The 16,465-nt window shown below is 40.3% G+C and overlaps 1 protein-coding gene across 5 annotated transcripts in view; it reads right to left on the bottom strand.

Annotated features, from left to right (window-relative positions):
* hdac4 (histone deacetylase 4) overlaps positions 1 to 16,465 on the bottom strand; it is a 238,771-nt gene that overhangs the window by 24,157 nt on the left and 198,149 nt on the right. For all 5 annotated transcript variants that reach the window (XM_062067611.1, XM_062067614.1, XM_062067612.1 and 2 more), the window contains exon 23: positions 10,724 to 10,857. In XM_062067611.1, the coding sequence (XP_061923595.1) occupies positions 10,724 to 10,857 (134 nt within the window). The remainder of the gene's footprint in view (positions 1 to 10,723; positions 10,858 to 16,465) is intronic.

Here is a 16,465-nt window from a genome sequence, read left to right as displayed (position 1 = left end):
CATTACAGAGACCTTCACTGATATTATGATAAAGACGGCTTGCTTCCTGTTGTTTTGATATGATCAGGGACATTTTCAGGCTCTCTGTGGTTGCCATCCGCTATCAAAGCCCCAGACAGCTTGAACGACCTGCCTTTTATCACGGCTGACATCACCAGTTGGCTCGGAGTCAAGAAAGCTATGTTGACACTGGGGAAATTTGCCTTGGTCACGGTTTCACTTTGGTTAATCAATGTTTCTCAAAGGTATTCCAGAGTTATTTTTTTTGCTGCACACGCGGAGAAACATTTGCGCCTCATAAAAGGTTTGCAGGGTGAAAGTAAATTACAATCCCACTAAGCCTATCCAAAACACTTTTTTTTTCAGACATGTGAAAGGTACACCGCTGCCTTCAAACAATAGTTTCCTCCCTCTCCGCTTCGAATGATTATCGCATTTTCTTGTACTATGTGATCCCTCTGGCCCGGGCCGACCCCGGACTGAAAGAGGTGTGAGTGTAACTGCTTTCAGATGTGGACCAATGACGTGGGCCCTCGGCGCGCGGGTGAGCGTCCTGCAGGGCCGAGGCAATTGACGCTCGACGCCTCCTGCCTATTTTCGCATTTTCAACTCTCCGTGGCACTCATCCAGTGACCTCCTTCGAAAAAAAAAAAAAAACCCTGCCACGTCTGGTGCTCCTCAGGCCGCTGAAACCTTAGATGCACACCACCAGGTCCACTTCAGTTGTTTTTTCGCAGCGCAGCGGTGGTACGGGAAGTCTTACGTGCAATTTTGAGGACCGCCAAAAACATCAGCCCCGCAGAAGTATCCTTAAATTCCCTGTAGTCTAAATGTGTTGAAGCTCAAAGTGCAGATGAACAGGTTTACATTTTTGACCAATATGTATATGAATTTTTAATAAGATGGCAGATAGAGATAAGTATAGGTCAGGGGTCGGCAACCCAAAATGTTGAAAGAGCCATATTGGACCAAAAATACAAAAACAAATCTGTCTGGAGCCGCAAAAAATTAAAAGCCATATTACATACAGATAGTGTGTCATGAGATATAAATTGAATTAAGATGACTTAAAGGAAACTAAATGAGCTCAAATATAGCTACAAATGAGGCATAATGCTGCAATATGTACATATAGCTAGCCTAAATAGCATGTTAGCATCGATTAGCTTGCAGTCATGCAGTGACCAAATATGTCTGATTAGCACTCCACACAAGTCAATAACATCAACAAAACTCACCTTTGTGCATTCATGCACAATGTTAAAAGTTTGGTGGACAGAATGAGACAGAAAAAGAAGTGGCATAAAACACGTCCGAGAAAGTCGGAGAAAGTTATACTTGTAAACAAACTACGGTGAGTTCAAGGACCGCCAAAATTAGTAGGACAAAACGGCGCTCACCAAATACTCAAATCAGTGAAGCATGTTCAATATAAACAGTGTGCTTTATAACAATTAGGGAGGTTTGTGTCATGTTTGTCCTCCTACGGAAACCATATTAAAACAAAAACTTTTTTTTTTTTTTCCTCATCTTTTTCCATTTTTCATACATTTTTAAAAAAGCTCCTGAGAGCCACTAGGGCGGCGCTAAATAGCCGCATGCGGCTCTAGAGCCGCGGGTTGCCGACCCCTGGTATAGGTAGATCAGGGGTGTCCAAACTTTTTCCACTAGGGCCGCACACTGAAAAATCAAAGCAAGCGGGGGCCATTTTGATATTTTTTATTTTAAAAACCAATACAATATATGTATAACAAATATACATTTAGGCCTCCACTCAGGCTTGATCCCAAGGACCCCAAAGGGTTTTGTTAAAAAAAAAAAATTATTAAAAATGTGTCATTAGTCAGTATTATTATTTTTATTATTATTCAAGTTTTAAATCCATAGATCAACATTAGGTCTGTCTGTCAATATAACGTTTTTAAAGATTTAAGTCATATGCTCTTTTTGTCAAAGAAAACCCTTTTTTTTTATGGAAAAAACACAAAATATGAAATATTTTCACCCAATAACATTTTTAAGTGGAATATTTGAGATTATATAATAATTGGAGCCTTAAAAAGGTCAATAACTCATAACACCATTATTATTTTTTGAGCGATGACACTTAAAAACAAATCACACAAAAATGATTGGGGAACCAAAAGGGTCCTACTCATTAAAGTGTTAAAAAATAAATTATACATTTTTTTTACTGTTTACTTTTAACACAATAATCTCGAGATCAACTTCAGATCTATCCGTCAATTATAAGTTGTATTTTTGTTTATGTTTTTTGTTTGTTCATTTTAGGCCCTTCTTTAAAAAAAAAAAAACAGCTCAATTTTTTATATGGCAAACACAAAATATGCAACATTTTCCCCAAAAAATATCTCAAAGTGCAATATTTAATGTGACGTAATTTGAGCCTTGGATAGGTCAATAATTCATAATAACATTGATTTTCATTCATTATTTTTTTTTAAAGAAAGAAACAGCCTGCATGGCAGCTTTGTGTTATTAGAGTAAACATTGCAACATTTTCTTGTAACATTTCCCTTGTTTGGTCTTTCAGACCACTTTTTATGTTTTTAATTTTTTTAATCGTACTTTAAAATGGGCCGTGGGGCCATTAAAAAATGACCTGCGGGCCGCAAATGGCCCCCGGGCCGCACTTTGGACATCCCTGAGGTAGATAGTAGGGTTGTACGGTATATACTTGCCAACCCTCCCGATTTTTTTTTTTTTCCATTTATTTATTTATTTCAGGCAATGACATAAAAAAGTACAAAGTTGACAACACATAATAATATAAATTAATATAGTGCAAAAGGTAATGTATAGTATGTAATTTTCCCGGGAGACTCACGAATTTCAGTGCCCCTCCCAAAAATCTCCTGGGGCAACCGTTCTCGCAAATTTCTCCCGATTTCCACCCGGACAACAATATTGGGGGCATGCCTTAAAGGCACTGCCTTTAGCGTCCTCTCTCACCTGAAAAGGAGACTATTATATATGCCTCCGTTATCCATAGGTTTATCTATAACCCATAAAGTAGGCAGGCACGGAGCTATTTCTCAGCGTGTGTTTATTCCAGCCGGCACGTTAATACACTGACACACAACATCCGGATTCCCATCATGCATTGCTTCAAAACTACGGCAAGTAGTAACGTCCAAAAACATAACAGAGACGAAGCAGAAGTATGGAGAAGAGACATGGCGACGACGAGTAAGAAGAAGAAGTACGCTAGCAAGTTCCAAAATGATTGGAAAAAATAATTTCAGTTCATCCAGGACAGCCCGAAGGGGAAGCGGTATGCTGCCTGCACATTTTGTAGATCAGACTTCTCCATTGAACACGGTGGCCGAAAGGATATACTCAATGTCAGTCAATGTTTATTTGTATAGCCCTAAATCACAAATGTCTCAAAGGGCTGCACAAGCCACAACGACATCCTCGGTTCAGAGCCCACATAAGGGCAAGGAAAAACTCACAACCCAGTGGGACGTCGATGTGAATGACTATGAGAAACCTTGGAGAGGACCGCAGATGTGGGTGACCCCGCCCCCCTCTAGGGGAGACCGGATGCAATGGACGTCGAGCGGGTCTAGCAAAATATTGTGAAAGTCCAGTCCATAGTGGATCTAACATAATAGTGAAAGTCCAGTCCATAGTGGATCTAACATAATAGTGAAAGTCCAGTCCATAGTGGATCTAACATAATAGTGAGAGTCCAGTCCATAGTGGATCTAACATAATAGTGAAAGTCCAGTCCATAGTGGATCTAACATAATAGTGAAAGTCCAGTCCATAGTGGATCTAACATAATAGTGAGAGTCCAGTCCATAGTGCAGACCTGGGCATTCTGCGGCCCGCGGGCCGCATCCGGCCCTTTGTGCGTCCCTGTCCGGCCCGCGTGAGGCCAATTATAAATTACAAAATAAATTTCAAAAAGTATCTATGTCGAGTGTGCAATACAACGGTGCTGCTTTTGTTTTGAAAATCGTTATTTGTATTACTTCCGTGTGGACGTATGCGTGATTGTGAGTGAATGTGAACAACTGCAATTACAAAATAAAGTTGAAAAAACATCTATGTCCTGCGCGCAATACAACTGTGCTGCTTTTATTTTGAAAAGTATTATTTATGGGCGTGTGTCCGTGTGTAACCTGCGAGTGAAGGTGCACATTCAGCGACAAGTGATGCACGGTTTACACCCGAGACGCCAAAAAGAGAAAAGTTGATGAGGAATGCCGTGTTTTCAACAACACATGAACTGCAAAGCAACGTCCCCTCACCTAAGGTGCGTGCCTGCGCAATTGCGCACTGCTCAAGTGTCCGCTGCGCGCAGCAAGTATATGCCGCGCACCAAATCAAATCCCATCTGAATTATAAACAAAATAAACATATTTATTCTATGGAATTTTGCAATGCAACTTTGAGTGACAGTGACAACAAGCGGCCCTAATGGTGTTCGTCAACACCGTTCAATTGAACACCGTTCAATTATTGTAACGTCTATCGAGATGCTTCGAGGACAGGAATTATATCGATCACTTTATTGAACAAAACTGTTTATATTCGGACATAACCACACCAAAAACATGAGTAAAACAATTCTATCTCGAAAAACTAGTCATTTTCTGCCGTACAAACCAGGCCAAAACCAACTTGTCATCTGTCACCAACACGCATAGCACTAAACCACTGGTGCGTTTAAGGCCACACAAAAAGTCGGACAACTCAAACACCACACAAAGTTACACTATGACTCCTCAGTCATACGTGTGCTTATTTTACTGTCATTTATTATTAATGTTAATTTATATATATTAGTCATGGAATGCTGTTACACACACTATGTTGAAGTATTACTATTATTATTATTATTATTATTATTTATCTTACGGTATATATCAAAAATAATATTGAGCAAAATTTAATTGAAATATTGTCGATGTGGCCCTCCAGCAGTGCTCGGGTAGCTCATGCGGCCCCCGGTAAAAATTAATTGCCCACCCCTGCCATAGTGGATCTAACATAATAGTGAGAGTCCAGTCCATAATGGGGCCAGCAGGAGACCATCTCGAACGGAGGCAGGTCAACAGAACAGATTTTGTTTTAACCAAAGCAAAAATGACGACCCCGAATGCACCCTTAAAAGACAAAAGAGAGAAGGTGGGACTGGTTGCCATAGAGATGCTGGATCGCTTCCTAAACACTGCTGTTTGAATATGGCAGTGTTTTTCAACCTTTTTTTGAGCCAAGGCACATTTTTTGCGTTGAAAAAATCCGGAGGCACACCACCAGCAGAAATCATTAAACAACGAAACTCAGTTGACAGTAAAAAGTCGTTGTCGCAATTGTTGGGTATGACTTTAAACCATTACCAAGCATGCATCACTATAGCTCTTGTCTCAAAGTAGGTGTACTGTCACCACCTGTCACATCACGCCCTGACTTATTTGGAGTTTTTGGCTGTTTTCCTGTGTGTAGTGTTTTAGTTCTTGGTGGCTTTTTCTCTTATTTTGGTATTTTCCTGTAGCAGTTTCATGTCTTCCTTTGGGCGATATTTCCCGCATTTACTTTGTTTTAGCAATCAAGAATATTTAAGTTGTTGCTATCCTTCTTTGTGTGGACATTGTTGATTGTCATGTCATGTATGGATGCACTTTGTGGACACCTTCTCTGCTCCACAGTAAGTCTTTGCTGTCGTCCAGCATTCTGTTTTTGTTTACTTTGTAGCCAGTTCAGTTTTAGTTTTGTTCTGCATAGCCTTCCCTAAGCTTCAATGCATTTTCTTAGGGTTATTTTTGGTTTAAGCATTAGACACCTTTTACCTGCATGCTGCCTCCCGCTGTTTCCAAAATCTACAAAGCAATTAGCTAAATGCTGCCACCTACTGATATGGAATACTGTTACATGGTTACTCTGCCGAGCTCTAGACAGCACCGACACTCAACAACAACACATCATTTGTAGACTATATTTACTGGTTTGCAAAAAATATTTTTAACCCAAATAGAAATTAGATAATGTCCCACGGCACACCAGACTGTATCTCCCGTGGCACAGTGGTTGAAAAACACTGGAAAATGGCATACTCTCTCCAGATATACACATAAAGATCCCAAGATCTCTAAATCTATTAGAGTGACACATTGTTGCCACTTGGGTCTTCTACCACGGCACAGTAGTATTTAACAAGAAGATAAGTTATCATAGTTGCATAATCTCGAGGGAGAACGCGAGCGTTTGGAAGAAAGCACGCCAACCTCTCCATCAGCTCGAAGAAAACGAAGAGGCGGCTTCGACAAGCAATTCTGCTGGGAGCCATGAATCACAAAGCGCAGATGTTTGTTCAGATCCAGAGTCCAACCTACACACTCCCACAATTAACCTTCTGCCGGCGGGTGTGTGGAGGATAAGTGCGTGTGCGAGTGGGTGGTGCTGACTTCCTGTGAGGAATTCTATCTGTGCGTTGGACTCCAACAAATGGATTTACGGTTCTTGGTTCTTTGCCTTTTGACTTGCTGGTCAACATAGATTTTGGCTTACTGAATTGTAAACTGTACACATACTGTAAATATGACCACTTATGAAACTGTGAAACAAGAGGATACAAAGCCAAAATACTAGGAGTTGAAAAAAATCGCGATTCTTGTTTAACCTGATTCTAAATCGATTCATAATTTATCTTTATTGTTTTAATGTGCATTAATTTATTAAATATCATTTTGGGCCATTTCCATGCAAACAGAATTTGTTTTTCTAACCTGATCTGGATTTTTTAATTAGAATTGTTATACCAAATACAATGTGAGAATCGGTTTGAATCGACATTCGGGTTGAATCAAATCGTCACCCCCAGGAATCAGAACAAGTTCGAATCGTTAGTTGTTCAAACATTCAATATCCCATGTTTTGTTATTTAATGGAGTACATGGCATTCAAAATATTTTTTTTCCTCAAACTCGACAGTGCGCCTTATAACCCGGTGCGCCTAATGTAAGGAATAACTTTGGTTGAGCTTACCCACCTCGAACCTATTTTATTTGGTACATGGTGTAGTGATAAGTGTGACCAGTAGATGGCAGTCAAACATAAGAGATAAGTGTAGGCTGCACTATGATGGCAAAATGTCTCAAGTACACAACATTCCAATGTTCCATTGAGAATATAGAACATTACACACGGCGCTCAAAAATCTATCAAAATGTTTTAGTACTTGTTTTAGTAATTTGTGGATTTTTCTTCGCTGACGGCAATTATGCAAATAGTTAAAAAAAACAAAACAAGCAAAGACACTAAATGGGTGTTTGTTTGTGCTATGGCGCCATCCTTCAGACAAGTTCGCTCACTGCAGGTGCTGCTGTGCTGCGTTGCAAACAACAAACAAACAAACAAACAAACAAACAAACAAACAAACAAAAATGGCAGCCAAGTTGCATAAATTTTACAGTAAAAAAAAAGTGGAATTGTTTTTCCATTCTAATAATACGCTGCAAAAAAATATTGCAAATTTTACGGTAAAATTGTAGTGGCTGAGCTGACAGTTTTGTTTTTTGAGTAAAGTAAGTAAAGATTTTCTTTTACAACATATGTAAAAAAAAGATATAATAACCAAATGCATAGGTCAAGGGTCCCCCCGAATACGGCCACCCAGCGTCCCAAATCCAGCCCGCGGGAAGTCTCAAGTTTTTGTTTTTTTATTTGTCCGACCGCTTCCATGTTAGCTACCTCTCTTTGTTTGTAATGTCTATTTTCTGCTGGCTCTGCTCTCTATTTTCTGCTCCCCTCTTTTTGCTGCAGCTGTTACATATACTGTAATACTGTACATCAGGGGTGTCCAACTCATTTTAGCTCAGGGGCCGCATGGAGGGAAATCTGTGCACACTATTATAATCATAGCATTACAAATTTAAAATAAAGACAACTTCAGATTGTTTTCTTTGTCTTACTTTGGCCAAAAATAAAACAAACACATTCTGAAAATATTACAATCAAAGTATAGAACAAAAAATACCCGGCAGCGGTAAAGTTTAGATTAGTGGTCCCCAAACTCCGGCCCGCTGGCCGAATACGAGTCGCCAGCTTCCAAAATCCGGCCTTCGGGAAGGTTCAAGTTTTTTTTTTTTAAATGTGTTCTTTCAAATCTATTTTCTACTGCTTGTTACTCCCGATCAGGCAAATCATATTGTCAAAAAATGCATTTTCCCATTGATAACGTGACATCATTGTGCTCAGTGTCGGGTGAGCGTGCGGCAAGTGCGCACTCTTTAAGTCAATTAGTGCGTGAGGAATATATATATATATATATATATATATATATATATATATAGTCAAGGTTTCTATGGTTTATCCGTTATACAGTGCTCAATACCGGGGTAGAGCGGAATATACGTTAGGTTAGGAAAAAACACAACAGCCTATATCATCCCTACAAGCCTGTTTTGAAGGTTTCCCTGCTCGTCAGAGGATTTACATGAAAATCCCGCTCAGGCAAATTATATTGTCAAAAAATGCATTTTCCCATCGATAACGTGACATCATTGCCGCAGTGTCGGGCGAGCGTGCGGCAAGTGCGCACTCTTTAAGTCAATTAGTGCGTGAGGAATTTATATATATATATATATATATATATATATATATATATATATATATATATATATATATATATATATATATATATATATATATATATATATATGTATAGTCAAGCTTTCTATGGTTTATCCGTTATACAGTGCTCAATACCGGGGTAGAGCGGAATATACTGTACGTTAGGTTAGGAAAAAACACAAGAGGCTATATCATCCCTACAAGCCTGTTTCACAGGTTTCCCTGCTCCTCAGGGGATTTACATGTCAATCCCTTGACGAGCAGGGAAACCTGCAAAACAGGCTTGTAGGGATGATATAGCCTCTTGTGTTTTTTCCTGACCTAACGTATGTGTGTGTGTATATATATATATATATATATATATATATATATATATATATATATATATATATATATATATATATATATATATATATATATATATATATATATATATATATATATATACATATATATATATATATATATATATATATATATATATATATATATATATATATATATATATATATATATATATATATATATATACACACACACACATCCATCCATCTTCTTCCGCTTATCTGAGGTCGGGTCGCGGGGGCAGCAGCCTAAGCAGGGAAACCCAGACTTCCCTCTCCCCAGCCACTTCGTCTAGCTCCTCCTGGGGGATCCAGGCCAGCCGGGAGACATAGTCTTCCCAACGTGTCCTGGGTCTTCCCCGCGGCCTCCTACCGGTCGGACGTGCCCTAAACACCTCCCTAGGGAGGCGTTCAGGTGGCATCCTGACCAGATGCCCGAACCACCTCACCTGGCTCCTCTCGATGTGGAGGAGCAGCGGCTTTACTTTGAGCTCCCCCCGGATGGCAGAGCTTCTCACCCTATCTCTAAGGGAGAGCCCCGCCACCCGGCGGAGGAAGCTAATTTCGGCCGCTTGTACCCGTGATCTTGTCCTTTCGGTCATAACCCAAAGCTCATGACCATAGGTGAGGATGGGAACGTAGATCGACCGGTAAATTGAGAGTTTTGCCTTCCGGCTCAGCTCCTTCTTCACTACAACGGATCAATACAGCGTCCGCATTACTGAAGACGCCGCACCGATCCGCCTGTCGATCTCACGATCCACTCCCCCCCCCACTCGTGAACAAGACTCCGAGGTACTTGAGCTCCTCCACTTGGGGCAGGGTCTCCTCCGCAACCCGGAGATGGCACTCCACCCTTTTCCGGGCGAGAACCATGGACTCGGACTTGGAGGTGCTGATTCTCATCCCAGTCGCTTCACACTCAGCTGCGAACCGATCCAGCGAGAGCTGAAGATCATGGCCAGATGAAGCCATCAGGACCACATCATCTGCAAAAAGCAGAGACCTAATCCTGCAGCCACCAAACCAGATCCCCTCAACGCTTTGACTGCATAAAAGTTATGAACAGAATCGGTGACAAAGGGCAGCCTTGGCGGAGTCCAACCCTCACTGGAAACGCGTCCGACTTACTGCCGGCAATGCGGACCAAACTCTGGCACTGATCACACACATATATATATATATATATATATATATATATATATATATATATATATATATATATATATATATATATATATATACACAGCCCAGCCCCCGGTCAATTTTTTTTAGCCCAATGCGGCCCCAGACTCAAAAGGTTTGGGGACCCCTGGCATAGATAATTATGTACTAGGAGTGTGAATCTTTCGGCACCGAACGATTCAATCAAATTCCGATTCCTGGGGTGACAATTTGATTCATAATCGATTCTCGATTTTGCACCGATTCTTGCATTCTATTATTTATATGGTACATTAGTTACAGGTTACAGGTTGGAAAAACTCCTTCTGGTTGAATGGAGATGTCCTGAAAATGTATTTTTAAAGATGGATTCATGGAGACAAAAAATAAATAAATGTTTGAAAATGAATCGATTTCAAATTAAGATGAATAAAAATTGCGATTCGGATTTGAATGGATTTTTTGTGCACCCTTACTATATACTGTATGTGTATTTATGGAGTTTACAGAGTGTTTATGCGACTGGCCAGCCCTGTATGTACCACTACTATGCAAAGTTGCTCTGTATTTGGTGTATTTAGCATGTATTTCGAGAGGATCTTCCATCTTACCTCATTACCAAGCAAAGCCGACACGCAGGCTTCAGAAGCGTCACATATGGCTGTGAGGTCATGACCTCCCTCCAGGGCAAGAACCAGCCGACCGCCTGCCAGGCCCATTAGTTGCCTGGTCAGGTACCCGAAGCCTGGGCACGCAGGAAATGACAGCAAAGAGAAGGGAGAGAAGGAAAACGTATAAGTCGGGGAGGGGTGCAGCGTTACTGAAGCTCTTACTTCCTTTTTGGATCTTGATCAAAGAAACAAGAAAGAAAAAAGGGGGTCTGGGCATGGATTAATGGAAGGGGTGACGAGGAGAGGAAGAAAGGTGGATTTATAGGGGGGCTAAAAGATATTATTATCATTATTAATATTTAAGACCTTTTGTTTGGGCTTGTCAAAGCATTTCATCTATTACATTCATGAGACTGTTTTAAATATACAAGGTATGTACTTTGCCAAACATTCCACTCCCTCGACTGTACTCCCATCCCATTTTCCTACAGTCCCCTTTAAGCTGTCTATTTCACAAATATGAACAATATTGTACAGTTATTGACAACAACACATACCCAAAACCATTGAAGTTGGCACGTTGTGTAATTCGTAAATAAAAGAATACAATGATTTGCAGATCCTATTCAAGCTATATTCAGTTGAATAGACTGCAAAGACAATATATTTAATGTTCGAACTGAGAAACCACTTTTTTTTTTGCAAATAATCATTAACTTTGAATTTACACTACCGTTCAAAAGTTTGGGGTCACCCAAACAATTTTGTGGAATAGCCTTCATTTCTAAGAACAATAATAGACTGTCGAGTTTCAGATGAAAGTTCTCTTTTTCTGGCCATTTTGAGCGTTTAATTGACCCCACAAATGTGATGCTCCAGAAACTCAATCTGCTCAAAGGAAGGTCAGTTTTGTAGCTTCTGTAACGAGCTAAACTGTTTTCAGATGTGTGAACATGATTGCATAAGGGTTTTCTAATCATCAATTATCCTTCTGAGCCAATGAGCAAACACATTGTACCATTAGAACACTGGAGTGATAGTTTCTGGAAATGGGCCTCTATACACCTATGTAGATATTGCACCAAAAACCAGACATTTGCAGCTAGAATAGTCATTTACCACATTAGCAATGTATAGAGTGTGTATTTCTTTAAAGTTAAGACTAGTTTAAAGTTATCTTCATTGAAAAGTACAGTGCTTTTCTTTCAAAAATAAGGACATTTCAATGTGACCCCAAACTTTTGAACGGTAGTGTAATGGCAGCAACACATTGCAAAAAAGTTGGCAAAGGGGCATTTTTACCACTGTGTTACATGGCCTTTCCTTTTAACAACACTTAGTAAATGTTTGGGAACTGAGGAGACCAATTTTTGAAGCTTTTCAGGTGGAATTATTTTCCATTCTTGCTTGATGTACAGCTTAAGTTGTTCAACAAAAAAAAGTGTTCTGTGGACTCGTCAGACCACAGAACACTTTTCCACTTTGAATCAGTCCATCTTAGATGAGCTCAGGCCCAGCGAAGCCTGCGGCGTTTCTGGGTGTTGTTGATAAATGAGGGATCCTGAGGGATCGAAGGTCCGTAATATCATCGCTTACATGCAGTGATTTCTCCAGATTCTCTAAACCTTTTGATGATATTACGGACCGTAGATGGTGAAATCCCAATTTTTTTTGCAATAGCTTGTTGAGAAATGTTTTTCTTAAACTGTTCCAAAATTTGTTCACACATTTATTCACAAAGTGGTGATGACCCTGGCCCCATCCTTGTTTGTGAATGACTGAGCATTTCATGGAAGCTGCTTTTATACCCAATCATGGCACCCACCTGTTCCCAATTAGCCTGTTCACCTGTGGGATGTTCCAAATAAGTGTTTGATGAGCATTCTTCAACTTTGTGCAACAAGCTGCTCGAGATGACCCGAAGGCTGAAGCGATCTGTGATTTTTCATGAAAATGATGCCGGTGGACGACCAGCTCTTTACCATCTTTGAATATATTGACTTTAGTCAGGACATACACTGTATTGACAAAAGTATTTTGCCACCCATCCAAATGAGGAGAATCAGGTGTCCTAATCACTTGGCCCGGTGTATAAAATCAAGCACTTAGGCATGAAGACTGTTTCTACAAACATTTGTGAAAGAATGGGCCACTCTCAGTGATTTCCAGCGTGGAACTGTCATAGGATGTTCTCTGTGCAATAAATCCAGTCGTGATATTTCCTCTCTCCTAAATATTCCAAAGTCAACTTTATTATAAGAAAAATGAAGAGTTTGGGAACAACAGCAACTGAGCCACTAAGTGGTAGGCCACGTAAACGGACAGAAAGGGGTCAGCGGGTGCTGAAGCGCATAGTGCAAATACTTTCTGCACAGTCAGTTTCTACAGAGCTCCAATCTTCATGTGTTTTCCAATTAGCCCACGTACAGTACGCAGAGAGCGTCATGGAATGGGTTTCCATGGCCGAGCAGCTGAATCTAAGCCATACATCACCAAGTCCAATGCAAAGCGTGGGATGCAGTGGTGTAAAGCACGTCGCAACTGGACTCTAGAGCACTGGAGACGCCTTCTCTGGACTGATGAATCACGCTTTTCCATCTGGCAATCTGATGGACGAGTCTGGGTTTGTAGGTTACCAGGAGAATGCTACATTTCGGACTGCATGGTGCCGAGTGTGAAATTTAGTGGAGGAGGAATTATGGTGTGGGGTTGTTTTTCAGGAGTTGGGCTTGGCCCCTTAGTTCCAGTGAAAGGAACTTTGAATGCTCCAGGATACCAAAACATTTTGGACAATTCCATGGCATGGCATTTCCAAGTTCATATGTGAGTAAAGGCAGGTGGCCAAATACGTTTGGCAATATAGTGTATCTACACATGCAGCTTGTCAAAACCACAATAGAGTCTTTCTTTCATTCAGGTGTGTACAAACACATTTGAACAAATAATATAAAAAAAAATAAGTTATTGGTTATCGGTATCGGTTTTAAGAAGCAGGAAGTTATCAATATCAGATTGAAAAAAAAAAATAGTACAATGAGTAGTAAATTATAGGGGAATTAATCTTTGGGCACCAAGCGATTCCAACTGATTCCGATTCCTGGAATGACGAGTCGATTCAGAATCGATTTACGATTCAACATGATCCTTGATTCAAACCGATCGTCATGTATTATTTGGTATAATAATTACAATTAAACATTTTAAAGCTGCTTCTGGTTGCAGGAAGATGGTCTTTCCAAAAAAATGATTTTTCTATAAAAATAAAAATATATATATATTTTCAAAGTTATTTTGTTTTTGGTTCTTTTCTCATCGATTTTTAAAAAATTAAGAATCAATTTAGAATCGGGATGAACAAGAATCGCAATCCTAATGTGAATTGAGTTTTTGGTGCACTTCTAATAAGTTCAGCAGAATCAATATGTCAGCCTTTTTATGGCATTTTGCTCCAATGTGTTCAATTTTGTATGTTTGTTTAGTTATTTTCTACAAGGTGCCACCTACTCAGTGGCCTAGTGGTTAGAGTGTCCGCCCTGAGATCGGTAGGTTGTGAGTTCAAACCCCGGCCGAGTCATACCAAAGACTATAAAAATGGGACCCATTATCTCCCTGCTTGGCACTCAGCATTGGAATTGGGGGTTAGATCACCAAAAATGATTCCCGGGCGCGGCCACCGCTGCTGCCCACTGCTCCCCTCACCTCCCAGGGGGTGAACAAGGGGATGGGTCAAATGCAGAGGACAAATTTCACCACACCTAGTGCGTGTGTGACTATCATTGGTACTTTAACTTTAACTTAAGTCATATAAACAAACACTCCAAGCTCTGGGGCACTTGACATTTATGTATTTACGTATTTATATTACTGGTCTTTAGGTTATTTTTGCATTTTCAAAACAGTCAGAATATGTACTGCAAATGGAATGCAATTATGTTTAAGGTTTGGTTTATTTCCGGCATGTAACAAGTACATTTACACTTGCACATGTCTGAAAAGGAGTAGGAAGAAGCAGAGCTAATACTTTGTCCATGTACATGTGTTTTACTTTTGTAGCTGTATGTAGAAATGGCGCCGCTGAAGAGGCAATTGGTTGCATTAGCTGTCTGTCTATCTGTGTTGGCCCTGTGATGAGGTGGCGACTTGTCCAGGGTGTACCCCGCCTTCCGCCTGAATGCAGCTGGGATAGGCTCCAGCCACCCCCGCGACCCGGGAAGGCACAAATGGTAGAAAATGGATGGATGGGATGGAGCTCTGTGGTCTATTAATGTCTTTTACGTCCGTTGTGGTCTTTCATGTGTCCCTCTTGTTTTCATGTGTTTTTTACCTTATTTTTTTGTGGACTTTGTGTATCCACGCCGCAACCACACAATTTCCCCATTGTAAAAGGTTGAATAAAGTTTATCCGATCCTATCCCACATTGGGTACAAATACATTCTGATGAATGGGTTCTCATTACGTGAGGCGCTTTTGGTCTCTGAAAAATTATCATTATGAAAGCCCCAGTAAAGAACTTTCAGTTTTGGTTGATTTTGGTGGCGCCAATGGACCGAAGCGGTCGTGTTTTTGCCAGAAGACGACCACATTTCCCGTGATGACTAGTGCATATAACGTAATCCGCTGTAATATTGGCACAAATATTACGTCTGTAATGGCTATGTTGATGTTAAATAGCAGACACTAACAAGAGATGATCTTGGATTGGGCTAAAAACATGACGCTACTACCAAAAATATATGGGGCAGATGCAGGTCCAAAGCAAAGAAAGACCGGCGGCAATGTTCCCTCTAATTGTTCATGTGTGTGAGCAAACGCAAAAACTCCCTGAGCATTCAGTGGAGCCCATGTGAGCAACATCAGCTGTGGCTACACCAGCAGCACACCTGTCCCAAACCTGACTAAATAACATATTGAATCTCCATACATCCATCCATTTTCTACCGCTTGTCCCTTTTCGGGGTCAAGGGGGGTGCTGGAGCCTATCTCAGCTGCCTTCGGGGTGAAGGCGGGGTACACCCTGGACAAGTCCCCACCTCATCGCAGGGCCAACACAGATAGACAGACAACATTCTCTTATTATTATAATCAAATGACAGCAGTCATTTCCATGAGATGATTTTCTAATATAAGTGTTTAGGCCCACTTACAATGACAATAACAAAAAACGTTGTTTTTCATGAACTGTGTACTTGTATTGTTTGTCTGGGTGGAGGTCCTGCTTTGGAAATGATTTGTACCCCTATCAGACATTGCATTTAGTTCCCATTAAAACATTCACATGTTGCACAATGAGATGTAAGCCGGGGACCATGTGTACATTCCTGCAACTTCCTGTTTGTAAAACATATATTTTTATTAGTATTTATTTAATATACTAACAGCATTTCATGATTAATATTTATAAATTAAGATTCCTAATAACTAGAATAAGCACACATTTGATTGGTAAATCATAGTGTAACGACCTGGAATGACACTTTATCTGTGGTGTTGGAGTTGTCCGACTTTTTGTGTGGCTGTAAACGCATCACTGGCTAAGTGCCATATGTGCATGTGTTGGCGCAAGTGAGAAAGAGCGAGCGGCTGCTGTTGATATAACAAAGTTGCTTTTGGTCTGGTTTGTACTGCAGAAAATTACCACTTTTGCTGGATATCATTTTTTTTACTAATGTTTTGGTGATGTGTTTATGGCTGACAATAAAGAGTTTTGCTCAGTAAAGTGATCGATGGAATTCATGTCCTGA

This window comes from Entelurus aequoreus, linkage group LG13, assembly GCF_033978785.1.
Source record: "Entelurus aequoreus isolate RoL-2023_Sb linkage group LG13, RoL_Eaeq_v1.1, whole genome shotgun sequence".
NCBI lineage: Eukaryota > Metazoa > Chordata > Actinopteri > Syngnathiformes > Syngnathidae > Entelurus > Entelurus aequoreus.
Note: the sequence above shows the minus strand (reverse complement) of the source record. Positions and strands in the feature narration are given on the sequence as shown.